Genomic DNA, 27654 nt, shown 5'->3' on the forward strand with positions numbered 1-27654 from the left:
GTGACAAGTGCTCAAAATCAATCACGAGGGATGGGACACTGAAATCCACTAGTGGCCGCGGTATGCCATTTGCTCATTCCCCCGATTCCACAGCAGGCAAAACGCTTCCCCCATTTTTGCAAAAAAAAACCAAAGTACTTAAAAAACAAAACAAAAAAACAATGCTTTATTTGCATACTTTTTACAATATAATTAAGGCGTTTCTACGTCAGATCGTACAGTGACTATCCGGGTCATATTTTTGACATTTCTGTAATAAATATATGTGAAAGCCACATTCTTGGGAGGAACATTCAGCTATATTTAAACACCGCAGCTAAATGTTTCCCGCGGATATAAAAGTGAGAAGCTCGAGGTGTAGACATTGCCAACATTTCACTACCACAAAATCCTGTAAGGGCGCCCTCCCCCGAGAGATCGCCCATCTGGCGAAATATCCGTAACATAAAAATTCCGAAACATCGCCCACCCCCCGATTCCCGTTGGACGTCAAGCAATGTCCGACGGGAATCGCGCATCAACGGCGCGATCGGCGGTACTGGTCTGTCCGAGAAGCAAGTTCATCGGGCGTTCCCGCGTTTTTGTCTGCGATTTGTGCGCAATATCGGCTCGCGTAACACGCTAGTTGTTCCCGCGTTATATAGCATCATGAAATGGGAATCTGCTGCGTTCGCCATTTCCGGTACCCGTTCCCGAGTTTGTAGCGTACTCCCGTGTTTTTCTCCGCAATCTGCGCACGCGATACCGATTTTTAGCTGTAAGTAACACGCGCGAGTTGTCCCCGCATGTATATCGCACCGTGAAATGCGATTCTGTTGCGTCCGCGATCTTGGTATTTGTTTCTGTGACATGCGAGTTTGTTAGCGAATTCCCGTGTTTTTGTCCGCAATCTGCACGCGCAATATCGGTTTCTGTGACAGGCAAGATTGTAGCGGGTTCCCACGTCTTTATTTCACCATAAAACTTGAATCTGCTGTGTCCGCGATCTGCAGTATCAGTTCCCACGTCACGTGGTTTGTAGCGGGCGCTTACCATTAATTTTGGATAAAGTTTTGCTGTGGCATCCTCAAAGATAGCCCACCCCATGTTTTTCACCATTTATCTCTTCATTTTGGGCGGGTGTCCTTGTGGGATTTTACGGTATGTTAATTTGTACAGCCGCCAATGTCACACCAAAGCATACAAGTAGTTAAAAATTTTTACATTTATTTTATAGACAAGTTGCAACACGCGCACCAAATATTAAAAATTACAATTACCGTAATATCCCGAGTCATCGCCCACCCCCCAACCGCCTGAAATTCGTTAAAAAAGTGGGGTGGGCCATGTCTCGGTGGGTGAGCACAAACACTTGAAAAAAAGCGGAAAAAAACGCCTATTTTTCTCTGCGTATCTAGCGCTGATGCACAAGAGATACATCAAACTCAAAACTCGATTTAGTTTCATTGTTTTATAGAAAAAAATGCTCACGAAAGAATATTTTACTATAGCGAAGTCCGTTGCTTGCATACGCGCTAGAAACACCGCCGATCTGCATATAGCGCGAACGTTTGTTCTGTGAAAGAATGTCACCACTATGTTCTCCTAGTTAGTGAAAAAAAGAAAAGTCTACAAGAAAATAGAAAAACCGACCAGGCGCAACGAGCGAGCGAGCGGACCAAAGAAGCGACCAAGAGCAATGCTGGGAAAGCGGGAACGCCGGTGGTTGGGTTGGCAAATACTTTGGCGTCGGGCCAAGTCGGGCGCCTTGTCAATTGCAAGCTCTTGCGCAACTTTCTTGTTTGGTGCGTACATACGTGCGTCTGTGCACGGCGGGCTATCAATGCACGGTTGGGACGCTCTGTAAACGTCTGTGTAGGACGCTCCAGCAAAGCTTTATTTACGCTTTGGCTTTACCTAAAATATTGCACAACAGCGGTCGCGACGGGCGGGAAGAAGGAGCGGGTTCGCGGTGACCTTACTTCGGCGGAGACAGACTTTGACCTAACACTCCGCGGTTACGTTAACAAACTCTTATTTTGTTATCTCCATCGTTTTCTTTTCGCACGGATACACGACCACTTTGGGGTCGCTCACGGAGGAAATGCGTAAACAAAAAAAAGTGTCTTTCCCTCCTTCGTTTCACTTTGTCACGGACGTCCTCCAACTGTAAGGTCCGCGGCCGCGTCATTCGGGTAGGATGAGTGTTCGCGGATGCCAGAGTCCGCGCTGGGGTATTTGAAGGGGTGGGCGATGACTCGGTGTTTTTCCAGAAATCGATATTGGCCCCAAAAATGGGGTGGGCGATGGCTCGGGGATGGGCGATGACTCGGGATATTACGGTATATATTTCTATGGAAGAAATATTACGCAACACGTAAAAAAACATTTTTAGAGACATTTTCAGAAATTATTTACCAACAATCAACTTTGCGCAAAATGTCACAAAAATATATGAAAATGTGCATCTTGATATGAAGCTTACGAATATATAAAAAATATTTGCTTAGCTTTCGTTGTAGTTTTGTTATTAATTCAAAAACATAGGTCATTTCTCTAAAAGTAGCCAAATTGCACGTCAATATTTTAAAAGATCCAGCTTTTATTTCTTTTGAACTTTTCTTAAATCCGTACAATAGCTCGAACTCACTCGTGGCAGAAAAATATTGGGTAGCCCATGAGCTCCAATGGTCATGTGCTGACAACAATGGTCATGTGCTGACAACATGAGTGACAGCAAACCTTCCCTCAAATTGAGTGAGCTTGTCTTCGTTACAGGGGCTTTGCCGCACAAAGTCGACCCCAAAGAGATCTTCTCTAGAACCGGCAAAGTGTGTACAACGGTGCTGCTCTATTGCAGAGCGCAGAAAGTCATCGCAACTTAAAACCGTGGGACTAGGAAGAATAAAAAGACAGCACAAAATCTTAAGGACAGCCGAGTTTATTTGATCACACGAGGCTTGACAGGCTAAATCACTACAAGAGTAGACACGCTTCTGACACCGCCAAGCACCCGCCAAGATAATCTCTGTCGAGACTACAAGAACCGACAAACTTGCTAATCTCAGGGTGTAAGATTATGGCGTTTCCTAAGCAGCTCAGTTGCGTGCAATCCCTTCTCAGAAAGTCATACTGTCCCAAGCTTTGTCTTATCTTTCTGTTTCCTCGCGTTGCCTCCTAAGGGGTGTCGGGGGCAGAGGTCGGCATTTTAGGTCGCCCTCACTCACCCTCACCCTCACAGCCACACTCACCTAAGCCCCTCACTCACCCTCACCCTCACAGCTACACTCACCTTCAGCCCCTCACTCACCCTCACAGTCACACTCACCTTCAGCCCTTCACTCACCCTCACTGAACCTCACGGCCCTCACGTACTCACCGCCCTCACGGCCCTCACGGCCTTCACCGCCCTCACGGCCCTCACGGCCCTCACCGCCCTCACGGCCCTCACGCCCCTCACTCACTCATGGCCCTCACGCCCCTCACCGCCATCACGGCCCTCACGGCCCTCACGCCACTCACCGCCCTCACGGCCCTCACCGCCCTCACCGCCCTCACGCCACTCACGCCACTCACCGCCCTCACGCCACTCACCGCCCTCACGCCACTCACCGCCCTCACGCCACTCACCGCCCTCACGCGCCTCACCGCCCTTGCAGCCCTCACACCCCTCACGGCCCTCACGGCCCTCACTCACCCTCACACTCATGAATTTTCCTGGTTCAGAAACTCACTCACCCTCACCTCACCGTGAAGATGAGAATGAGTGAGGGTGAGTGAGGGCCCTCATGAGTGAGGTTTGCCGAGGTATGGTCGGGGGACGCCACTGCTGCCTGCAGTTGCAAACAGTAGGAATGACACTCGAAACTCCACACACAAGGAAGGTCAGTCACCGCCTAAACAAGGCGAGGGAAGCAAAATCTGGGGGGTCGCTATCTTCATGTTCAACATTGTGAGCTGGAAAACAAACAACATCAGCTTGCTACTTCAAAGTATCAACGTGTAATGTGATGCACAATGAATAAAGATACAAGTTGGTAACCACAAGGACGGTTTTTCGCTGTTTTGGTTTCACCACACTAACCAAACATTTGGAGCCCGGAGGGAGGCATTCAAAAGCTCTCACATTAGCATTTGGAAAGAACATGTAAAAAAAGATTCCCTCGCTTTGTTTCTGGAGTGACTGACCTTCATTGTGCACACACCCGAGTTTCCAGGGAATCTTCCATCCATACTGCTTGCAACAGCAGTGGCATCCGCCGAAATTCCTTAGGATATAAGAGGGAGGGCTTTAGGAGGCAACACGAGAAAAAAGAAATATAAAACAAAGCTCGGGACAGTATGATATTCGGAAAAGTAAATGCACGCAAATGAGCTGGGCAGAAAACATCACGATCTAACAACCTGAGATTAGGAAGTTTGTTGGTTCTGGTAGTCTTGACGGAGATTATCTTGGTGGGTGCTTAGCAACGGATGCCCGTCGTCGGAAACGTGTCTAGAGTTGTAGGGATGTAGCCGGTCAAGCCTCGTCTGGTCAAATCTTCCCAACATCATGTTTTGTTATCCCGATCTTTTTTTGTCTCGGCGTGATCAAATAAACTCGGACGTTCTCCAGATGTTGTGTTACGAGGTCTGTATTTTTATTCTTTCTAGTCCCGTGGTTTTAAGTTATAACGACTTTCTCCAGTCTGCAATAAAGCAGCACCATTGTACTCACTTTGTCGGTTCTAGAGAATATATCCTTGGATCCGACTTTGAGCGGCAAAGCCCCCAGACAAGTGAACTCAGTTTGAGCCAAGGTTTGTCGCCGCTTTTCTCCATTGGAGGTCATGTGCAACCCAATATTAATGCGCATTAACTGTCCCATCGAGCGAACCGGCATTATGAGCTTTTGAAGCCGCACCAAACAGCACCTAAACTCCCGTCTCAATGGCGCAAAGCCCGTCGTCTGTAGCAGCGATTTGACGGATAGGCTCCCATTGGCTGGCACGCATCCTACTTTCCAGGAACGAGGGTCCCATTGGCTGGTGCGCGTCATAGTTGCAAGGAACACCACGGCACTGCGAGCCCGCACCAGTAAAAGGAACACGGCGGCACGCTCGGCTGCCGTGCCGTTGGCTTTTCTCGACACCGACAAACAGGGTATTTATGCTCGCCAAGGTTCTTCTTTGGACGTGACATACGAGAGCCCAACTACCCAGAACACAATTTGCAGCTCCAAATTCCTTTTCTTCTTGCTTGAAAACCGCCAATCGAGGACTGGACGGTTTGAGTCGCGCTCACTCTCTTCTCCATGGTCACATGCTGTTTCATATGGTTTAGACACAACCACCAAAGATAATCAGTCGTGGGTAATCGAAGGCGCACACTCAATACCAGAAATGGACAAAAATGTAATACCCATTTTTTGAGGCTTCCAAGAAACTGCAAATACGTCGATTGAAAAAAAAAAAAAAAGTTGCACAGCCGAGTGACTTTTGGCATCTTTCTCCTCCCCTATTTATCTTCTTGCTTTCCAGTCCAATTTAGGTTTTGGTTTCGAGCAGTTGAATTTTTTTACTTTATTAAAGATATACGTGACATTGTAGCAAACTATTGACTGGGTAGTCTTTCGGCACTACAATACGTTGCCTGGCAAAAAATAAAACAACTTTTTGGGAGTGTCCCTTTAAAGGCTTCCTCCTACAATTTTTGTGTATTGAACAGAGAACAAATTTGTTAATTTAGAAAGTAGACACCCTTCATCTTAGGGACAAGCAACATTTGACAAAGAAAAAGTAATGGTGAACTACCCCCGCACTTCCAGGTGAAGTGAAACAGAATGTATTAAAAATGGTTCCGTTTGCTGGAAGGAGGGCACCGACAGTCCCTGGGTCTTTTACTTCTTTCTTTGCTGTTTGTCGGGTAGCAGGGGTAGCCCGGAAACTTTGCCGGCACTGAGTCTTTCGCCAGAGCAGCTTTACACGAGGCACCTACGAGTACTTGGCTTTGCTAGATGGCTTTCGACAGTTTGCTCACAAACCTTCGTGTCTCTCTCACAGAAAGTCTGTCGGCTGCGGCGGGAGGTTTTGCGAGGGGTCGCGTCGTGCCACGCCTTTCAGCGATCCTCTCCTTTGAGAGGAACAAAAAGCTTCTCCGTTTGCATTTTGCATTCCGCATTGAACCGTGGCACCAAGCACTTCTTTCTTATTGCCGGCCACTTCCGGAAGCCGAAACCGGTCAGGAACAAAATTGTAACCGCGGAAAACTGCGCAGCATTACAACTTGGCTCACGCTACTGCCTGCCAGCACTCGCGAAAAGACGGCCTCGCCGTCAGTGGCGTGCCCTGGCGGCGGGACAGAGATTCATGCGTCCTTCGCTATGACGGCCCTTTGGCGGAGGTGAGGCGTTATGCCACCTCAACTCCTTCTATCCCAGTGCCTCGGACCTCGCGATCGGCCAAACGTTGCGGTCGGGGACCGCAGGGTCGGAGGACGTCTGCATCAAAGAAAAAACGAAGGAGGGCGAGGGAATGCCGGGTCCCCGGGGTTTTCGTAAAAGTGGGCTACCACTCTGTTGTCCGAGCCAGCAATATTTTGCCTAGAAAGCGATTCTGCGACGGGCGACGACTCGGGATATTACGACAGAGTGGCAATAACGAGACCGTCGAGAATTTGCCTCTCCCCCCGTAACATTCCCTTTTGCTTTGCAATGCGGAAGAGCGAGCTGGCAGGACCAGGCACTTGATCGAGCGTGCCAGAAAGCCCTTTTTCTGGCAAAGGTCCCTCGACCGCAGCCAGACCTGGGTGAGCCCAAAGAACTCGGAGGGGAAAGACGTTGTTCGCAACGGGAGGAATTAAGATTTAGAAAAATGCGGAAAGATCCAACGGTACCAGAAGAAAGAGGACGGCGCACTGGGCGTGTGATCCGGCAAAAAACCTGGAGCTGTTCTCCAGACCCAGGCCCGTGGCAATGTGGATGGTGTCCGCTTCCAGCCTGCTGATCACCGTCTGGTGCGAAAGACGACCTGCAAGAGCACCCGGGCCCATCTGGGGAAACGGTTCACATTTCGCATTCCCTCAAGATTGTTATATTTCGTCGCCTAATCGATAGTAGTATGTATGAATCCTTAAAGAGTTTTGTCCACAAAAACAATCTCTAGACACGAAAGATTGTATACCGAGAAAATGTGGACCCCAGTGTGGCACTGCCAGAGTGGGGAGGGACAACGAGTCCAATACTTTTTATAAACTTTATACGAGTAAAAGTTGTTGCAAACAATATTAATCGTACTCCCTCCCTCCCCGAGGGCACGTGAGCGGTCCACATGGGAGGTCACGTGACCCTCCAGAGAAATTTTTCCACTTGAGCGGTGACGGCGACGCCGCTCAAGCTGGAAACAGGCACCTAAGAGCTGCGCTCTAAAAACAAAGACGGTGACTGGGAGAAGACAAGCAGCGGCCAAAGCCAGGGTCGGCCGTGACGCACGGTGACGACCAGAACTTCGAGGGGGGCCAGCCGCTACCAATAGCTCCGGGGGGGGGGGACACCGCCATCCGCATCGTCACGTCAAGCGACAACGCTCCGCAAGACGCCGAGTGCAAAGGCTCAAACTTAAGGCAAGGACGGTAGCAGAAACAGTTTAGTGGAGTGATTTTGGTTCACTATTGCTAATACTTTTCCAACTTTTCGCTTCTGACACATTCCTATCTTCCTTCTTGTAAATATAGAATTTTTTTCAATCCTCTCGTGCATGTCGTTTCTCTCTTTTACCGACTGACAATGACGAATGCTTTACGCGTGCCAATATACTGTATCTACTCGCACAATAAACGCAACCCCCACAACGGGCATCAATATTTTTCCTTTTTTTTTTTCCCTCCCGTAATCAACACACCTCCAATTTTCGGATCCGCGAGTCTCAAATGCATCCAATTTAGCGAGCCACCGAGCCAGTTTTCTTTTGCTGCCAAGCGGTCAAGCCGAGCCAAGCCAGGCCAGGCTGCTCGTGTCACGGTGGCTCGCGTTACGGCCGGCCGCAAGTGCATAGTTGCGGTAGTTACGGAAGCGATCAACCTCCATTGGAAACCGAGTGTCGCGCACACTTGACGAAGCTTGAGCCGAGGAATCACCGAGCCCCGGACATTCTTTGCCTATCGGATGCATCGATGTTAACAAACAAGCCGTTGTCTGTGGTCCGCTTTCGGACAGTAAAATCGTGAAAGTGGTTAGGCCTAAATTCACATACTCCGGGTAAATATGTTCATTTAATCCGCAACAGAACTGCACAGCGAGGTGCACACTGCGTTGTAGGCTGAGGGTGCTTGGTAGCCTCTCCGTGAACCAAACTTGATCCATGCGAGCGGGCTTCGGCGGTCGCGGATTAGACTTGATACGTTCTTATACACGTAGTCGCGGATTATACCTGAGCGTGCCCGCCGGATACTAGCAATATATATTGCCTAAGAACGGTTGTGGTTGTGTTGCTTTTCGTGCTGCGTGAGCTCCGTAGGGCGCTTTTCCATCGGCAAAAGGCACCCGGAAAGCGTCCAAAAAAGGTTAGCAATTTATAAAGCATGGTTATTGTGGCGCACCCCCGACCAGCCATGGGTGTGCCTTCTTCAATGGAGACCTGCCACAGTACCTTGCCGTGTCATATTGGCCCCTAATATGACATTTGCTCAAAGTGTATAAATACAAACATTTTACCCCGTGTAATGAATGCCCCCCCAAATATGTGTCCATTTTTCGGGAAAAAAGTGTGTTCATTATGCGAGTAAATACGGTAGTACAGAAAATATTTTCAAAGCGGCGTACAAAGCAGTTCTTTTACGATGCAGTCATTTAAAAAAAGATCACGCATCCAACGGCCGGTGAGAATTTCTAATTTTGCTATATTTTATGTACTCGCAACCGTATAATATCTAGAATAAGTACCGCAAACAGGAATAAAAGATAGTAGAACACAAAAACATTGTACGCTTGGAAAGGCTTGACCCAAAGCTTTTGCGTGCACTACGACTCGATTCACTTTGGTGACATAACTTATTTCTTTAAAGAACACATGCAAAGGAAAAAAAAACATTTTTTTAAACAGCCTAGATGGAAAAAGAATGTTATATAATGAATTTACAATGAAGAAAAAAAACATTTAGAGCTATATTTACGGTGCAAAATAAATTTGTAGTTAGCGCCCTCATGCAGCGGGTCACGTGGCACACCCGTCTGCCGTCACGTGCCGCCGCTGCCGCCTCAGTTACGCCGCCGCACAATGAGCGTGGTGCGCCGTCGCCGCCATGGGCGCACAAGTTCGTCTGCTCCGCGCCGCCGTCACCTGACCGGTGCACAGGTCGTTCACGTCTGCTTGAGCTTTTTCAGGAGCTTCCTTTGGGCTCTAAAAGTTACTTATTGATCTTCCTTTTTCGTTCCACTTCAAACAAAGATGAGTAAGTAATTTTTAGAGACCAGAGGAACCTTCCGAAAGGGCGCATGCACCATGTGACAAATAGCGGCCAGTCACGCGATAAATAGCAGCCACCATTCCACGGCGTCCGCGGGCACCACCTACAAATTCGTATAGCACCAGAAATAAAGCTCGAAAAATATTTCTTTTTCGCTGTAAATTCATATTACAACTTCCTTCTCCCGACTAGGCTGTTTAAAAAAATGTATTTTTCCTTCGCATATGCCTTTTAACAAACTCCGGGCCAGGTCTGGCGAAGTTTGGTATTCCCGTTAAAAACTGCGCCTCTGACAACACGCTCCGTGTGGCAAGGTCGGAAGCTTCAATTACGACCCAAGCGCATATTTGGAGTACTCGTAGCTTTCTTTTCGTGAAGAAAGGTAACCGTCGAAGGCTGTCTAAAAGCTTACTAAAACTATTCACTGTGGACCCCACAAAACAGTGCCATTTGCAGTCGATTGCTTTAGGTATTTCCTTCTAGCGTTAAACGAGATACAAAATGTCAAGCAAAAGCCACTCGATTTCGTGCAGTGTCTACGAGGAGGATCATTATGCTCGCAGAAACTTAAGACATACTTTGCACTATTTTCATTCTTACTATAAAGCAGTTTTGTCGCGTATACAAATATTTCACGAGACCTTGAAACCTTGCGGACAGTCGCTCGAGGTGCCCCGTTTGGGCGAGTCGGTTCCTTCTGCCAACTCTATGGTACGGCGTGCAAGGCCAGGGACTCTTGGCGGTGCTCGTCTCGTGCTCCAGAGGTGCGTGGCGCAGCGTGGGGGCGGGGCGGACTCACCCGACTGCGTGTTGACCGGCGACTCCAGCAACAGCTCCAGGTACAGCGGAAGGTGCATCCGAAGGTCCTGATGGACGCTGCTCGTGTTCAGGATCACGGAGAGCTGGGAGAAACGAGGAATACGTAAGGAAAGACGCCCCTTTGCCCTCCTAGCGTGGCAAGGGCGGCGCTAAAGCATCACGCGTCAGTGTAGAAGAAACTGGGTAACACGGGAAATGGCACGAAGCGTCCTCGGGTGGGACAAGGGTGTGTACACTCCGGGGACCTCTCGCTCGTACGTGCCATCTGCCGCGGTTTCGGCGTAAATGCCACCTTCTCGGAGTCTGTTGGAGCGCGAGACGGACGGAAACGGAACAACTAGAATGCGGCAGCGCCGAGCGGAGCCTCGGTGTTGGGTCGTGGCAAAGAGCGCCAAACACCCCGACTATACCTCGACCCGTTGCGGCCGAGTGAGTCTGCTTCCTTTTCTCTCGTGCCACTCTTTCTCCGGGGAAGCCCGGAGCGCACTCGTCCCAGGAAGCAGAGTGCTGCCGTACATCCCAACAACCGACGTTTTAACCTTGCCGGGGGCGACGCGGGGGCGCTCGGGGAAGAGGTTCGGCCGGCACCGGTGTCCGACCTATGAGGAGATGAGCGCAGCGTCGGCTGGCAGTCAGTCCGCCCACTTCCGTCGCCGGCGCCTAACCGGATGTGCTTAGGTGCTAGGCACGTAACGCATCCGCGTTAAAGCGAAGACACAACCGCGGTCCCGTTTGAATTCCCTAGGCTATTCAAACCCAAATGTGTCGGATTATTTCATTTTAAACGGCCCAGACATTTCGAACACCCCGGGTTGTTACGATCCGGGCACGCCCGGTTACCTCGAATCAAGAACCCCAGCTACAATCAAGTTACCCGGCTAAGCGGACGAAACATTCTTGCGGGTCGGCCTCTATCTAGACGGCGGCAGCACGTAAGGCGAACGATGCCGTTCCCTCTCGGGCGAGGAAGCGACTCTAGAGGTGTCGGTCGTCTTCGAATCTGTCCCGAAGAATGGCCGTTCGGAATGTCGTCGACGTAGTTTCACTTTCAAGCGTCGTCTCGCGACGCGGCATTGCGCGAAATGGCCTTCGATCGCCACGGCCGGCGCCGAGATGCAACCCGACGGTCGGGGGCGGCCTCCGCGACCCGGCGAGACCCTTGGGGGGCAACAGATGTGCGGGCGCGGACGAACTCACCGAGACGAAGTTGCTCTTGACGTGGTCCAGCTCAAAGCGGTAGGGAATGTCCCGGAGAGAGAAGCTGCCGATGCCCGGAGAGCCATCCAGGTTGCAGGCCCGGGTGAGCCCGTGGAAGCGGATGTCCGACAGCGGGGGCACGTGCATCGACAGGATCATCTCCTTGGGGGGCTCTTTCTGCGAGGCACGTAGGGGCCGAGCAATCATTGAGGCCAAAAGGTCCCGCGCCTTCCGGCCACTTCCATGCGGCCAGGCATAGACGGGGGCGGTCCCAGTGGGCGGTCCCGACGGGCCAGTGTAGCGGGCGACGCCCTTAAAGGGACACTGACACCCACCACAATTTTTTTTTCATTTTTTGCCAGGCGCTTCATTATGGTGTCGGAGGACTACCCAATTAATAGTTTGCAACAGAGTAGCGTATTTTTTTAATAAAGCCAAAAGACGCAACTGCTCGAAACCGAAACCGAAACCCGACGGAGGTCGGGGAAGTGAAGAGAAGAGAGTGAGTGGCGGAAATCACGTGGCTACACCCAACCGTGCGGTTTTTTTGTTTTTTTTTTTCTCCTTTCCGTAGCAGACGACATGCGGCTTACGGGAACTGTTCGCCGTGCGATTCGTTTGCAGTTATGTTTGTTCCGCTCGTTGTTCTGTACTCCAAGATGAGTTGTTTTGTACATTGAGGAGTTGGAGATGAGTAGTGGGTGCCCGTGGTGAATTTCCACGATCGGCTCCGAAAAGAATACACCCAAGATGTTGCGTGAAGAGCTGGCTCACATGTCCTGCGTCCGAAAAAAAAAAGGGCATTGTGCGACAGAGTTTTCGAAAGATCGACGGGATCGGGACCAATGGCTGGCTGCAATTCCTGTAGAACATATACGGGCACCTCGGAAAGCGGACGCTACCTGATTTATATGCTCCTTGCATTTTGTGGAAAGTGATTCGAGTTCGGAGGTGTCAAAAAGGAAATCCCATACCATTTAATTCAGCGACGTGTCGTCCGCAACATTGTTTGTTTCTTCAGTGATAACTGTAAAAAAAAAATGTAAACGTCAAAAAATGTTTGAAAAAAAAAAAGGTTTCACAGGGGGTCGAACTCGGTCCTACCGCATGTGAAGCGGACGTCTTTCCCACTGAGCTACTGGGCCATCTCTCTACCAGGGGATCTCTTTCCTTTATAGTATTTCAGCCGGTAAACTAAGTTGGAAAGTTTGCTGCCGATTTTCTTCCAGCAAAAGCACTCCCAGGTCGAAGTCGGGAAGCACCACGCTTTGAGGACATTCGCACCTAGTAAAGAAACCGTACACGTGCATATTCAACTCAAAGTAGACCCGTCGTGCTTGACGTTTGCACGAGCGATGTCTTCAGCCACGAGAAGGGAGCAACGGCTCGGCGACGTCTTCGTGCAAATCGGCTTGGTGGTCGGGCGTGTCGTACGGGATGAATCCCAATTCTTTTGATCGGTCCAAAATTTCTCTTTAAAAGGCAGACAGAATTTGCCGGTACCGCGAACAACAGTTCTGAAATAGAGGTCCCACGCCCGTCGTCCGCTGCCATCGCCGTCCCCGCGAGTCCCACAATACGCGAAACGACGCACGCACAGAATGCTTCCGGTTGTCTGTGGAACTTTTTTTTCAATCAACGTATTTGCAGTTTTTTAGAAGCCACAAAAAAATGGGTTTCATATTTTTTCTATTTTTAATATTGAGTGTGTGCCTTCAGTGACCAACGACTTTGATTAAATTTGGTGGTCGCATCGATACCTTAGAAAACGGCCCGTGACCACGGAAAAGAGAGTGAGCGAGACTCGAACCGGCCAGTTCTTGGTCGGCGGTTTTCGGGCGGAAAGAAACCGAATTTCGAGTCGCAAATTGTGTTCTGGGTAGTTGGGCTCTCATATGTCACGTACAACTAAAAACCTCGGCGAGCATAAACACCCTGTCAGTGTCCCTTTAATATACGGTAAAACGTCATTATAACAAAGTTAAAGGTGCGATCGTAATTATTTCGTTATAACCATTAGTTTGTTATAGCCAATGTCCATTTCTTTCCACTATTAGCAAGCAAGGGGAATTATGATTGCTTCGTTATATCCATTAGTTTGTTATATCCCATTTTGTTATAACGAGGTTTTACTGTACGCCAAGAAGCGGGAAACCATCGTCCGCAAGATCCGCGCCTAGCTCTTTCCTAGCTTACTGCGCAGAAATACACCAGTATTGAGCATTGCATAAAAAGAAAGCCGACGGGCGCTCGTACAACTCCCTCGTTGCTGCAAAACTATTCTTCTGTCCGCTTTCTTTTTCCACTCTCTCATGGGTCCCTTTCTCGTCCTTTCTCTCGAGACCACGGACGAGGGCGCTCAAGACTGGCCACATTGTGCCCCCTCTTCACCTCCTGGCGGGACGCGAGGCTGCAGTCGCCGTGCAATGCCGGCCGTCGAGACGTCCGTACGGGCCCCGCACGAGCGCCGGCTGCGAGGACCTTGCTGGGGCTCCGTGTCGGGCTCTCTTCTCTCCCGGAAACCGTTGGCCGTGAGCCACTTGCAACGCGTATCCTCCCTGTCTCTTGAACGCGGACGACGCCAACACGTGACGTCAAGGCGGTAATTCACAGTTTGAAAGCGTCGTCGTTAACGACGCCGTAGAACTTCTAAAACGTAGTTTGAAGATCGTAAAAACGCAGAGAATGTGACGATAGAGAGAAACACTCTGACGCATCGTTGCCAGAAGCGAATCGACCCTGTCAGCTAACAGCCGTCGTGTTTCTTCATGCCAGTCTCTCGGCAGCAGTTTCCTACGGCTTCTGCTCTTCCTGGGGTCGTTTTATTTTGGTTCTTCATCCACCAGCGTCGAAAGGCAATATTGTTTTCTGCATTTGCTTCCCGAACCGTGGCAAGTGTCATCGATGATCTTGTGACAACCATCAATGTAATCAGCCTACTGCGCTCTGTGATTTGGCAAAGTTGGTAAGATCTAATGGCGAGGCCAAGTTGATCAAATAGAAGTGCGGAGTTGCGCTATGAAGACACGCGCTCATGCGTATGGCTTCGTTTGCACTTGCAGTAAAACGGAGTGTGGTCTGCGTGCTTATGAATTGAGCAATGCCACGGTGAGTGCACTTTGCCAATGGGAGACGGGCTGAAAAAGGGCTGAAATGTCGTGCAGATGCCACGAGCCCCATCGAAGCTGAACCGGCGTAGTAAGCAGGCGACCTCTTTGGTGCGTCCTAGCGACTCGCGGAGTGCCAGGACACATGGCACGCTTTTGGCACCAGATTGGCTGGGATAGCTCGTGGCAATGGCCACGGTCACTCTAGTTCTGAAAGCGAGTCCGGCTCGTTGTAGCAGCGCATAGCGGCATCGATACGTCGTACAGCCGTCGCCTCTCGTTGGTTTACTTTTTTTGGCAGAAATGGCGCATAGACCACTTTAATGACGGTGGAGAAATCTCGCCATTCCGCAGTAAAACCCATCTCGGTCAGACCTGGTGTTGGGCTAACGGCGCGTGCCACGAGCTGTTGTTCCACTTGCATACTTGCCAACCTGGGGACTTTCAAATTTGTAAAACTCCCGTGGCCGCCAAGGGGGGAGGGGGAAAGGGGTGTTTAAGCGAAGCGACGTGCAGCTTAAAGTTAGCCTTGCCACCGTGCAAAACGCCCACATCTCACGCGCACGTGCTACACAATCCAAACTTCTCTCCCTTGTTATACGGCACGAAGCACGGGAATTCCGACGTGTGGGACTTCAGAAACACCTGAAAGTACCTCTTTTGAGGTTTGGAGTTTGCCATTGCGCCGCAAAGCCACCGCGACCAGGGGAATCCTACGACTACCTGTGCAACAAACACAGAAGCTGCACTTCTCGCCTCAAAACTGGTCGAAACAGAGAGGCCCCAACCACGTCTGAACACGCCGAACCAACGTGTGCCGCCGAACACACGAACAAAGGCTTTGGGTTGGTTTTGGATCTGTGGCCGCCGGATAGACGGATAGTAAAAACCACGATGCTGCCATGGCAGGTACCTATCGCCCTCTTGTGGCGGTGCAAGACACCGCCAGCAACAATTGTACAAAAAAAAATATAGATATATTTTTTATATAATTTGTTTTTCTGTAACATTTGAAGCAAGATTTGTAAAATCGTAAAAGTAGTCCTAATTCATACATTTGACGCAAAATTCGGAAGAGTTGGCAGGTATGCCCTTGTGTGGCTGAGCTTGGGGTCACAGAAAGAAGACGTGCCGATTCGCCGAGCAATGCTCCTTACGAAAGTGCCGGCAGCAAGGTGATGAGCATTGCCGTGGCATCGCTATCATTGCGACTGCAGGCACCACGTGCAATTGGCTCAATTCTGTGGCGCGGCACAGCACAAATCGTCCACCAACCCACTTGCTGGCTGGAAGAGAAATCTCGTCATTCTCCGGCAAAACCGGGCCGTGCAGCGGCCGACGTCGGGCAAACAGTGTGCTGCGGGCTGCCGGTCCGCTAGCAGGGTTGTGCCTTTAGACGCTCCGTTAAATACGACGAAGGCACGATAACGCTAGACAGGTTTTCGACGAGTGGCGCTCTCTATTGGAATCGTACCCGACGCAACACGTGGCGAAGGACTCGAGAATGTACAAAAAAAACTTTATTCCCTCGCACGGTCACTTTGCCGGAAGAATAATCGAATGCGACACATGCTCCGCCGTACGCTCACAACCGTGAAACGCCTTTGTGCCTACCCGATCATTGTACTCGTACCAAGTTCCTACCCTAGTAGGCAACCCTGTTCCTATGCGGCGGAGGGGGCTGGGAAAGGAGCGTTAGCGCACCCTTCACCCCCCTCCCCCACTTTGTGCGGCGCCACGACGTCTAACTGGAAGCCGGAATCCGCCGCTCTTTCCCGCGAGCTTGCTGCGGCCCAACCCGCTTGAGCGAGGCCGGGTTCCCTAGTCCCTGGGAGGGGCCCACCTCGTTGGCCTCCACGGCCCTGTCGAGAGCCTGGCCCCGCTGCAGCAGGCCCCGCTCCCCGAGCAGGCCGCGCTGGTGCTCGATCCGCTGGGCCTCCTTCTCCGTCATCCGGGCCAGGAGCGTCGGGCTCGGCTTCCCTATCACCTGCGGGCATCCACCAAACCGCCCCTTCCGTACCGCCGTCTCGTCGGGCAAACCGTGGGAGAGAAAAGCCCTTTTCTGCACATCTACCCATCCGTGGAGGCCGCAACATTGTCTTCTCGCGGTTAACCGGCGTGGCATTCTAACGGATAACACTGCACAAATAACGACCGGAGTTACCGGGGCTGCACGGTCCTAATGGGTTAAAAATATTTGTTGCGTTTCCTTTTCGATGACGGTCGGATTTCGAACAATTCCGTACGCTGCACCCTTCGCAACCCGGTGAAATGCCGTACGCAATCGAAAGCAAAATTTCCCTCCCTTTTTCTACATATTACGGCTACTTCGTAATATGTAGCCGTAATACGTGGCCCTCCCGGTCTGCACGTCGCTGCACCAAAGTGGCGGTTCTCAAACGGGGGTCCGCGGACCGGTCCAGACAGGCAATGGGGGGTCCTCCAAGCCCCGCCTCCTCGGCCAAGCCGGGCATTAAAAGTGGTCTCTTTTCAGGTTGAGTAGCGTTCCAATTTTCAGGTTGTGTATGTCAATGAGAGAAGTCTACTTCTCACTGTCCCTTATTATATCCATTTATTATATTGTTCTCGTAATTAAGCCTTTCCCTTGCCCTCACCACTAACAGGTTCATCTCTGCCGATCCACAAGAGGTCTGTGAAACATCAATGGTTGAGAACCGCAGCACTAAAGCGACGCAAAGTCTCCTCCCCGTGGGGTCGAGACATTGCGGATGAAACCGTAATGGGGTGCCAGTGAAGCGGGTGTAAGGGGGGCTATAAGGCCAAGCTGCAGGTTTCGAACGTCTCTGCCAAACACTCGCGCTTCTGCAGTGCAGGCATCGTTCGGAGCGGTGTGCTTGCGCTTCGCTCGCACAACTATAGTAGACCGGGCGTGTCTGCGGAGACTGTTAGAATTGGGTTAGAATTTCTGTCGCGGCAATCGTTGGCCAAGAACACAAATCGGAACATTCGCCGACGGATCGATCGCCAACGCGCACAGACGTGAGCTCAATTCAGCCGACACGCTTTGGCACTGCGGATGCATCTCGGGGAAAAGGCAGAGAGCTTTCGCAGGAGATAAGATAAATAGTCCGCTCAGAGTTTCAAAATTTCGTACCGGAAAAGAGGCTTCTTATTCCCGTGGGCTAGTTTTCTTTCGACCCACTAAACAGTTTGCGGTTAGGAAATTTCGAAACCAGTCATTTTACGCTTCAGAAACTAAACCACCTTAAAAGCCAACAAAGGGTTCACATTTGACCTAGCACCGGCATTGATGGCTATTTTGCTGACGTAACGGGTCGTTTTGTTTTCCCTTACTTTCTGCGTAATGATAACAGAGGGCAGAGAAGGCCCTGAAGCAGGGCACACGCTCATCAACACTTCCAAATCTAGGAGCCCAGAGTGACCCGGGCACAAAGCTATCGGTAGGACGCACGGAGACGAGCGTGAGGAGGCCTCCACTCACGCAGACAGCCTTGTTCTGGAGCACATACTTCTTCAGGAGGTCCACCCAAAACTGCTTGCTGCATCCCAGGAGGGCCTCGAAGGTGGGAATCTGGCACGCCCGGATCCGGAGCTGGGATGCCCGAAGGAAGGTTTCCATTACCGCTCGGAAGAGCGGCCAATTTTCCCTCGGGCGGCAGAGGGATTCCTCCTCGCTCGCTAAGAGACATCCCTTTAGCTCAGCTTTGCAAATTCCTTCTGCTGCACCATCGAAGCGACACGAGCAACGACACTTTGGAATCGTACATTCTGTGCCCAAAGTTGGTGCTGCCTATATTAAATAAATCCTGTTCACAACCTACAATACCTCGCCTGCTGTACATCGTAGCACCTTCCAAATTTAACGCGGAATGTATTTTATCAGCCGATTTTCGTGGCATTCCGTATCGTGTGGCTGTGATGGCCGGCTGTAGAGAACAACCGACAGGGAAAAGAATTACGCCCATAGGAAAGCACGTAAAAAGACTTCAGTCCCCTGGCAGGATTTCGACTCGCCGACTCGCCACCTCGAAATCGTGAGCCTTTGCCGACCGAGCCACGCAGGGTCGGTGGTACGGACAACACAAAAGCGAGCTCATTCGCACGAACGAGCGTTTTCGCTTTGTGGCCTTTCCTGTCATGCAGCACCATCTCACAGCGCGCTGGAAAGGGAAGCGAATCTTCAGTAGGCAATGCTGTTCAGACGCCCCTCTCTTCTTCCCTGGAAGGCCTATCGCACACTCTGCGCTTACCAGTCCTCGTCAGCATGGTCGAGCTTGCATAATTTTGTTTCTTACGGGCACGGCATAGACTCCCTTTTAACAAAATTAGGAACACGCGTAAATAGTCGGCGTGCGGCCAAACGAACTGGAGTCCCAGCTGTATGCTGACCCAGCACTCTGTGCGTGTTCTGCACTGGTCTCCGGGAGCCAACGTGGCAGATGTACGGCCTCTTTAGCACCTGGGAGGAGTTGACCGACCCCAGCCCTCCTCACCTTCCGACCCCGTCATATCTTCGAAACCCCATTCTTGTCCGTTCTCGGAGGATTCTGGTTGCCACAAACTCGTTAAAAGGCTGTACGTCGCGGAAAACCACATCCAGACGCAACATGCTGCGGCCACGCAACACACGGTTCTCACATCAAACTCTGACGGGATGTCGTGGACTGGCGTAGAGCGGGGGTCGGCAACCAGCGAGGCAATGCCAAGCGGCCCCCGGCACGCTGTGGCGAACCCCCTCCTCAACGCACGTACGAACGCTGCGCGATTGCTTGCACGAGAAATGAGGTCGGCTGCGATCTCGGTCTAATCGGGCGTGTGAACCCTTTGACCGGCAATTTCCAGAAAAGCGCGCCAAATTTCTCAGTTTTTTATGTACCGTAATATCTCGAGATGCCCCACCCCCTATTTTTAGCTCGACTCGCTTTTTTTCTCTTAAACACCAAAACGGTCCTAGTAATGACGACCTCGGAGTAAATGCGGCCAGGTAGCTACGGCGGTATATAAGCCAACATTGCTAACCGGGAAGTACAATCCCCTTTGCTTCAGTGTCCTTCGCCGCGATAACAAGTTTGGCGAGAAAACGTGACCTAAAAATAGCGTTTTTTCAACTTTTCTCGGTTGTGCAGCAAAAGGTAGCCCGCTCCTCATTTTCACCCGATTTTAGGTGGGCGACCTCTCGGGACATTACGGTAGTCATTTTTTGTTTAGGGGCAAAGCTCCTTAGGGTTGAGCCTTGTCCATCCGGCGTCCGTGCTCACATCAATCTCGCTGGTGCTCGTGAGCTCACGTGCTCGTGTAGGAAAAAAAAATGATGAAAAAAAATGTTTTCGCAGTCGACAGGATTCGAACCTGTCCGGAGAGACCCCAATGGGTTTCTAGTCCATCGCCTTAACCACTCGGCCACGACTGCGGGACGAGTAGGGGGCTCTGAGGTGTGGAAGTAACTGAAGAGCTGGGGATGTCATGGATGAAACGTTGCATGTAGCCGCTCAACGTCTATACAGGAGAGGGCGCTGCGGTCAAGTGCGTATATAATCGCGTTAAAGTTTCCATGCATTGGCTCAATGTTTATAGACGAGAGGGCACTGCGGTCAAATGCTCAAATGCGTATATAAGCACGTTCCATAGCCCACATTCTCTTTCTGTCATGAATGAAAACGAACGAAAGGCTCGGCACGCTGCGGCTCAGCGTCTATGCACAGAAGCACCACCAGAGCTTCGCCCCAATCAACATCATTCACTACGTGGAGATGCGGTCATTTTTTTTTTTTTCAGGTCTTTTCGATTATAAAGACATTTTACTCGACTGGTTTCTCGGCAATATCTTTGTTCCCAGTGTCCCGTTTGTTTAGAATATTTCCAGTCTTAAAGAAACACCCTGTATACGATATAATAATAGATGAGCGCCACCAAATAGCTCCACCCTCGCTTAGCAGCCTTAATGTGAATGTTTGTTTATTTGCGAGAAAAACTAAATTCTAACAATTTAATATGGTCGACCAATCCTATACTATTGCTTTAAACTGTTTTATTTTTGTATCTTTTATTTCCAGGTTCTTTGACTTTTTGTCCGGCCCTTTCCGACTCTGCTGGTTGGGCCAGCTGCAGCCAAACAAACCCTCGTCGGACCTACCTTGCTAAGTCTACAGCTGCGCAGAAAATCTGGCCACGTGCTTCTTACAAACACCGACCGATGAATGCATCCGACACATAGAGGCTGCTTCACCAAACACCGGCAACAATTTTTGTCTCAAGTGCCCAGCCTGACTTCACTGGAAACTAGGGTAATGTAGACATGGGCGCTTGTCCGGTCAAATGGGGCGCTAACGCGTCGTGTGCACAATTCCCAAGTTTGGGAAATGCTAATAGTGGGCGCTTCAAAGGAGTGGGCACTTCCGCGGTATTTTACGGTACGCATCTCGCAGAAAGAAGATTGGTGCAGCATTAGTCAAAGGGCCTATTTACTGAGGTACTATGTAGCATTTAGGATAAGTTTTTAATTACATTCGTGCAACTCACTTTCTATACAGTGAAACTAAACACAAAGTTCCAGTTAAAATCTTGCTGAAGATAGTTCAAAACCACGAAATCAGTCATGGTATATTTTATATCGTATAATTTTCTAGTTCAATTTTGACTTATGTGAAGCCCCCTTGGGCGTTTGAAATGACACTACCACCCCACAATTTCTCTCTTTGTTAGACAATGTAATATGGAGTCAGAACACTACCCAATCAAGATTTCCCTACAGCGTCACATATATTTTTAATAAAGTCAAAAAGCAAAACTGCTCGAAACCGAAACTGGACTGGGAAGAAATGTAGAGAGACTTGCAGGAAGTCACGTGGTTACATCCGACCATGTTTTCTTTTTTCCCTTCATTTTCCTGGCTAAGCAAAGCAGACGAAAAACGCATGTCTCAAGCCCTTCATGCTTGACATTTGCGCATTTTTTTAGGCTCTTCCCAATTTGTGTTTGTAAGATGAGCGATGCCTTCAGCCACGGGAAGGAGCAACGACCCGGCGCCGTCTTTGCGTAAGCCAGCCAGGTGGTCGGGCGTGTCGTACGGAATAAATCCCAATTGTTTTAATCGGTAAACGATTTCTCTTTGGAAGCTCGACAGATTTGCCGGTACTGCGAACAACGGTTCTGAAGTAGAGGTCCCACGCCAGTCGTCCACTTTCATTCAACCATCCAGCCCGCGACTCCCGCGATACGACGACATGTTGAGAGTTACAAAGAGAATGCACAAAGTGCTTCCGGTTCTCTATGCAACTTTTTTTTTTATTCAGGGTATTTGCAGCTTCTTAAGAGCCACAAGAAATAGCTATCATATTTTTTCTGTTTTTAATATTGAGTGCATGCCTTAGATGGCCCACGACTTTGATTCTATTTGGGGCATGTGTCTAAACCATGGAGAATGGCACGTGACCACGAAGACGACAGCGAGTGCGACTCAAACCGGCCAGTTCTCCATCGGCGTGAAGAAACCGCCGCAAATTGCGTTCAGGGTAGCCGGGCCCTCATTGGTCGTGTTCAAATAAAAACCTTGGCGAGCGTAAATACTTTAGGAGTCAAATAAATGAAAAGTGAAATATTAGAAAGGTCTGGAGAGCATGCTTTGTTTTTTCTTCGAGGCGAGGTTATCTTATTCCTCAGATCTTCACTTGGATAGCAGGAACTTTCGCACATGCTTCCCACACGCTCAAGAGTCTTTTGAAAACTTGGAGGTCTATTGGCTCTCGACGACGCTCGTCAGGTTTCTAATTAGAACCGTAGGTTTCTTTCGACGAACAAAGTTAATTTTGCGATAACTATTCTTAACCCCAAAAGCCTTTTTTTTAAATAATTTACCGCATGATTGCACAGGATACTTGCGCATCAACCTCAAAATCTGCAGCCTGGAAAGAATGTTATTGCGGAAAAAAAAATATTTTCAGAAAGTGGAATTTCCGCGTTCCTCGGTGACATTGAGAGTGGTCCGGCGCTTCGGACTATTTTTTTCTGCCGCCCTCCAAGCGGAAGTGTCGTCGTCCATCGGGCTCTTAAATTTCGCGACGGCAACGCTTGCGTAAGCGGACAACTCGAGACTGCTCTATGCGTCTTTCGAAGGCGGTTTCAATCGAAGGTGCGGCAGACTCTACTCGAGGTGAGAGGTCGGCGCTGCGTCGAGGACGGCACTGGCACATCCGAAAGTGCCACTCTACGCGAAAGTGCAACTCTACCGGTCCGTGGCGTCGAGGCGCCACAAACTCGAAGCAGGTGAAAGTTGCGAAGACGTCCTCGTCGGGATCTTCCGGCACTCGATCGGGCGTCTCGTACGGGACCGGACTCTACCTCCGCCGACGTTCGACTCATTCCTTTACAAGGTTCTAAAGGTCGTCCGGTACCGAAAACGACGCCCCATCTACCGAGCCACCACCAACGTCGCACTCTCACGCGGTACGACCATCAGGAGCCACCATTTTGAGAGATGGAAGCAAAGACGGCAAAGAGACGACGGGAGATGTCGTCGCAAAGAAGCCACTTCCAGAATTTCCTTTTTACATTTCAAGACCAGCGTCGTCCTGCGCGAGTCATATTCGTACAAAATGTATTTCGCGCGTGCCATTAGTAAATGTTATAAAAAAGCAACTTTTGCAACCTCAAAATTTCTGCATATTGAGAGGTAGACGACGTCGCGGCACGTGATCAGAAAAACATTTCCGAGGAGGTGTCTGGTAGGAGAAGAGGGAGTGCTTTTATACAAAGCTCGTTTGCGAGCTAAAAATTTTCTTTTTGCGCCGCAATTTTTGTTTTGTTTATACGACACCATCTTGAGGCGTTTAAGGGGGGACGCGGGTCTTAAAGGGACAATGAAGACGATTTTATTTTATTTTTTTAAATGGTGTTTTAATCCTTCTTGGGAACATAGCATGCCGCCCAATTTTTTGTAGGCATTTATGACGCGTATTTCTGTGCCTACGAAAGAAGTAAAGAAACCGAAACTGAACATCTCCAGTCTCGTTTCTGGGCCTCCGAAAACGGAGGTGACGTAGGGAGTGACGTCAGGTGTGAATAGTCGGTATCGGTAGTATTTAGGAAATCGAGACTCTGGTTACCGCGGTGGGTTATAGCAGCGCGGTGGCGCGGTCGTTGCGCCGACTCTGTCAACATGGACGAATGCCGCTCTCGCGAGCGAGTTCGAGCTTCCGTTCAGTGACCGAACACCAACGGAACGGGAGTACGTGTGTGGCGGCCTCTGCCATCACCCGACGGAGACCGCCCAGCCGGCAACGAGCGGCCCGCATGCCGAAGGACGGACGCGGGGGAGATGCTGAGGGGAAAGCGGCAGCGATCCCGCCGTTCCGGGATCCGGTTTCTCCGCGGACGTCCTCTTTTCGTCGTCAAAGAACACGAACAGCAACCCACACGTGAAAACTAGCGTCGCCCGAGCGAATACTGGTCTTCAGTCGACCGTTAGAACAGCCATCTACAGCTACCATTTTGCAAAATCTTTCGAGTACCGTGTTCTTTTTTAATTTTATTTTGTTGGCCCATAGTTGCTCGTTGCCGGTTTCGCGTCCAGCGTAGCAATGAAAAAAACAATGATGTGGCTTTATTAACGGTTTAGTAATCATTTCCGATCCGACTTTATACTTTTGATGGTTATTCAAGCGGATATTAGAACAGTATTTTTAAAAATCGCGAACCAAAACGTGACTGAAGGCAGGTTTCTCGTTTCGACCAATCGCTGACGCGTCTCTTGTGACGTCGCGCTCCTTGGCCCCGCATCGGTCACGTGAGCTCCGCTTCTCCTGGCTTCTCCCGCAACTCCTGGGGCGTCGCCCCAGTCGATCCCGGTACGATTATTACCGCGACTGTTTAATTGATTTGCGCGGCACACAAGCGCCGGTTTCGGCTGAAATTTGGGCAACGTGGCCCGAGACGTGCCTGGAACCCAGTTCAATCGCCAAAAAGATCTCCGAAATTGCCTTCATTGTCCCTTTAAATTATCAAAAAATTGCGAAAAATGCCTTTTTTCAAAGTTCATGATTTTGAGGTCTATATAGTCCAGAGTATGTCCTCACAAAATATAAATGCTCAATTCGATCTCTAAATATGAAACTAATGACAATTTGTAAGCGTTGACAGACCTGACTTCAAGCCTAAACTCTAAAAATTTGAACAAACTTCAAGGCGTCGGAGCACTGCAACGGGTCAACCGGTCGGAGCCATCTTGGTCTTGTTTGAAAGCTGGTTTCCCGCGCTCCAAAGCAGTGTACCCCTCAAGGCCGCGACGTCATCGATGCCGTACAAAAGGCCGTCACCAGCGCTAGGAAAGACGCTGATTGGGCAAAGCGCGTGCTTCTCCGAGGCGCAGCGCTCTCATTGGCCGAAACGAGCGCCTCCTCTCCTGGCTTCCCCGGCGCGTCATCCCGGTCGCTCCGCGGGCTCCCGTGTTGTCTGTTTTCGCTCACTTCGCCGTTCGAGACGCACGCTGCATTCGCATTTCTCCACTTTCTATATCAATATTTTCAGTATTTTCCTTGTGCCTCCTAGTGTTTTTGTATGTTCCCAGTCTTCTTCGCATCGTTAATGTAAATATTCTGATACCTCCACTTTGTTTAGCTTTCCCTTTTCGTATATATTTGCCCTCCTGCGTCGTTTTTCTTTGTTTCGTTGTGTGCGCTTCGAGTTCGCTTGGAGTTCCGATGGCTGGGGACGCCCGTTTAAAGGCCAACACGCAGAGACTAAACACAAAAAGGAGACGTGCCTGGAACAAGAAGACCTCCGCATGGAGGAGAACAACACCGTCGACTTCGCCGATGCCTCAAGCCGCTTTTCCGCTCGTGGACGTGGCTGGACCAAGTTCGTCTAGAGATCGAATCGACACTGCGTTCTACACGGAGGAGGAGTGCGTGGGGCGCGAACAACGTGCGGACAACAGAAAGGCTTCGTTGGCAGATCAGTGGGCGACTTCACGGAAGTTTGAGCTCCTCGACGTCTGCATGGAGAGTGACGACACCGACCGCGGCACGGAGTACGTCATCGTGGACATAAAAGTGCTACAAGAACTCTTTGCGTCCACGGCCTGTGGCAAGTGCGGAATGGCTACCGTAGGACTTTCAAAGTGCGAAGAGAGGCAGTACGGCCTGGCAGTGAAGTTGGTCCTCACGTGTTCGAGCTGCAATTTCGCTGAGAGTCGATTTTCTTCTCCACGAGTTGCCAGGGAAGCCAAGATTACGCCCTTAGAAATCAACTTGAGGGCGATGAAGGGAATACAGAGCACAGGAAAGGGGGCGGCTGCGCTTGCAGACTTCTGTGCAACCTTGAACCTCTCCCACCAAAGGCTTCACCATAAGACGTTCAGGGGACACATGGACACCATGGTACAGGCTTGCCAAGCAGCAGCAACAGCCACAGAAGCAGCGAGTGTTGAGGTGGTGAAGGACGTCTACGAGAGCCTCCTCAATCCTCCCGGAAACATGGATATAAGTTTTGACGGCACATGGAAGATGCGCGGACACAACTTTAACATCGCAGCGGGGTGCATCCTCCAGCTTTACACTGGCCTGGTGCTGGACCACGTTGTCCTCTCAAAGTACTGCCGTGGCTGCCAGGGTGCACCCGACCCAGACGACGACAGCTATGGGGACTGGGTGATCAACCACAAGTGCATGAAGAACATTGACTGCAACGCAGGACGTATGGAAACCGAGGCAGCCCTCATTCTGTTCAGGCGGTCCCTGGCGAAGAATGGACTGCGCTACACCACCACCCTTTCCGATGGTGACAGCCGCACCTTCCATGCCCTGACACAGGGCAGCGTCTGTGGATACCTCGACATTGAGAAAAAAGACTGCCCAAACACAAGCGGATGGGAGCAGCTCTCCGTACACTGGTGGAGAAGAAGGCGAAGGGAGAGTCGCTCGGAGGAAACGGAAAGCTCACCCAGGACAAGATAAAAAAAATAACAACTATGGGTATGCCTTGAGGAGCCACAAGCATGATGTGCCAGGGATGGAAAAGGCAGTGCAAGCAACTTTGTTGCACATGACCTCGACAGATGAAGCCCCGGACCACAGCCACTGTCCCGAGGGGGACAGTTCCTGGTGCTCCTACAACCGGGCACTGACCAAACACGAGGAGCCATCACCACACAAGAACCCACTGCCAGGCTTCATTCGCACTGCGCTGGAGCCAGTCTTTGAGAGGCTGGGCGACCGGGCACCCCTGAAGCGCTGCAGTCAGGGCACGACGCAGAATGCCATAGAGGGCCTACACTCTGTGATCTGGGGCCAGAACTCTAAGAACAGAGGGCTGTCGCTGAAGCCGTGTCACGCTTCAACCAGGGAATGGCAAAGACAAGCAAGGCTGTAGCAGCACAGCTTGGCTACAGCACAGGTAGCTGCCTGATTCGCAGGAATCTTGAGAAGAACAGGCGGAGGCTTCGCAAGGCCAACAAGGCTCACTCTGAGAGTGAAAAGGTCAAGAAGAGGATGGCCAGGCAACCGGGCACTCCTGAAGCGCTGCAGTGATGGCACGACGCAGAATGCCATAGAGGGCCTACACTCTGTGATCTGGGGCCAGAACTCTAAGAAAAGCGGGCTGTCGCTGAAGCCGTGTCACGCTTCAACCAGGGAATGGCAAAGACGAGCAAGGCTGTAGCAGCACAGCTTGGCTACAGCACAGGTAGCTGCCTGATTCGCAGGAATCTTGAGAAGAACAGGCGGAGGCTTCGCAAGGCCAACAAGGCTCACTCTGAGAGTGGAAAGGTCAAGAAGAGGATGGCCAGGCAACCGGGCACTCCTGAAGCGCTGCAGTGATGGCACGACGCAGAATGCCATAGAGGGCCTACACTCTGTGATCTGGGGCCAGAACTCTAAGAAAAGCGGGCTGTCGCTGAAGCCGTGTCACGCTTCAACCAGGGAATGGCAAAGACGAGCAAGGCTGTAGCAGCACAGCTTGGCTACAGCACAGGTAGCTGCCTGATTCGCAGGAATCTTGAGAAGAACAGGCGGAGGCTTCGCAAGGCCAACAAGGCTCACTCTGAGAGTGGAAAGGTCAAGAAGAGGATGGCCAGGCAACCGGGCACTCCTGAAGCGCTGCAGTGATGGCACGACGCAGAATGCCATAGAGGGCCTAC

At 50.7% G+C, this 27654-nt stretch overlaps 1 protein-coding gene across 2 annotated transcripts in view; it reads right to left on the reverse strand.

Moving 5' to 3' along the window:
• Positions 1–27654, reverse strand: part of LOC8038628 (uncharacterized protein C05D11.1) — an 89212-nt gene that overhangs the window by 24267 nt on the left and 37291 nt on the right. For both annotated transcript variants that reach the window (XM_029989669.3, XM_029989670.3), the window contains 5 exons: positions 18007–18117; positions 16387–16530; positions 11437–11613; positions 10220–10322; positions 6853–6986 (listed from right to left, as the gene is read on the reverse strand). In XM_029989669.3, the coding sequence (XP_029845529.2) occupies positions 6853–6986; positions 10220–10322; positions 11437–11613; positions 16387–16530; positions 18007–18117 (669 nt within the window). The remainder of the gene's footprint in view (positions 1–6852; positions 6987–10219; positions 10323–11436; positions 11614–16386; positions 16531–18006; positions 18118–27654) is intronic.

Source organism: Ixodes scapularis, unplaced genomic scaffold (assembly GCF_016920785.2).
Source record: "Ixodes scapularis isolate PalLabHiFi unplaced genomic scaffold, ASM1692078v2 PGA_scaffold3__209_contigs__length_174095766, whole genome shotgun sequence".
NCBI lineage: Eukaryota > Metazoa > Arthropoda > Arachnida > Ixodida > Ixodidae > Ixodes > Ixodes scapularis.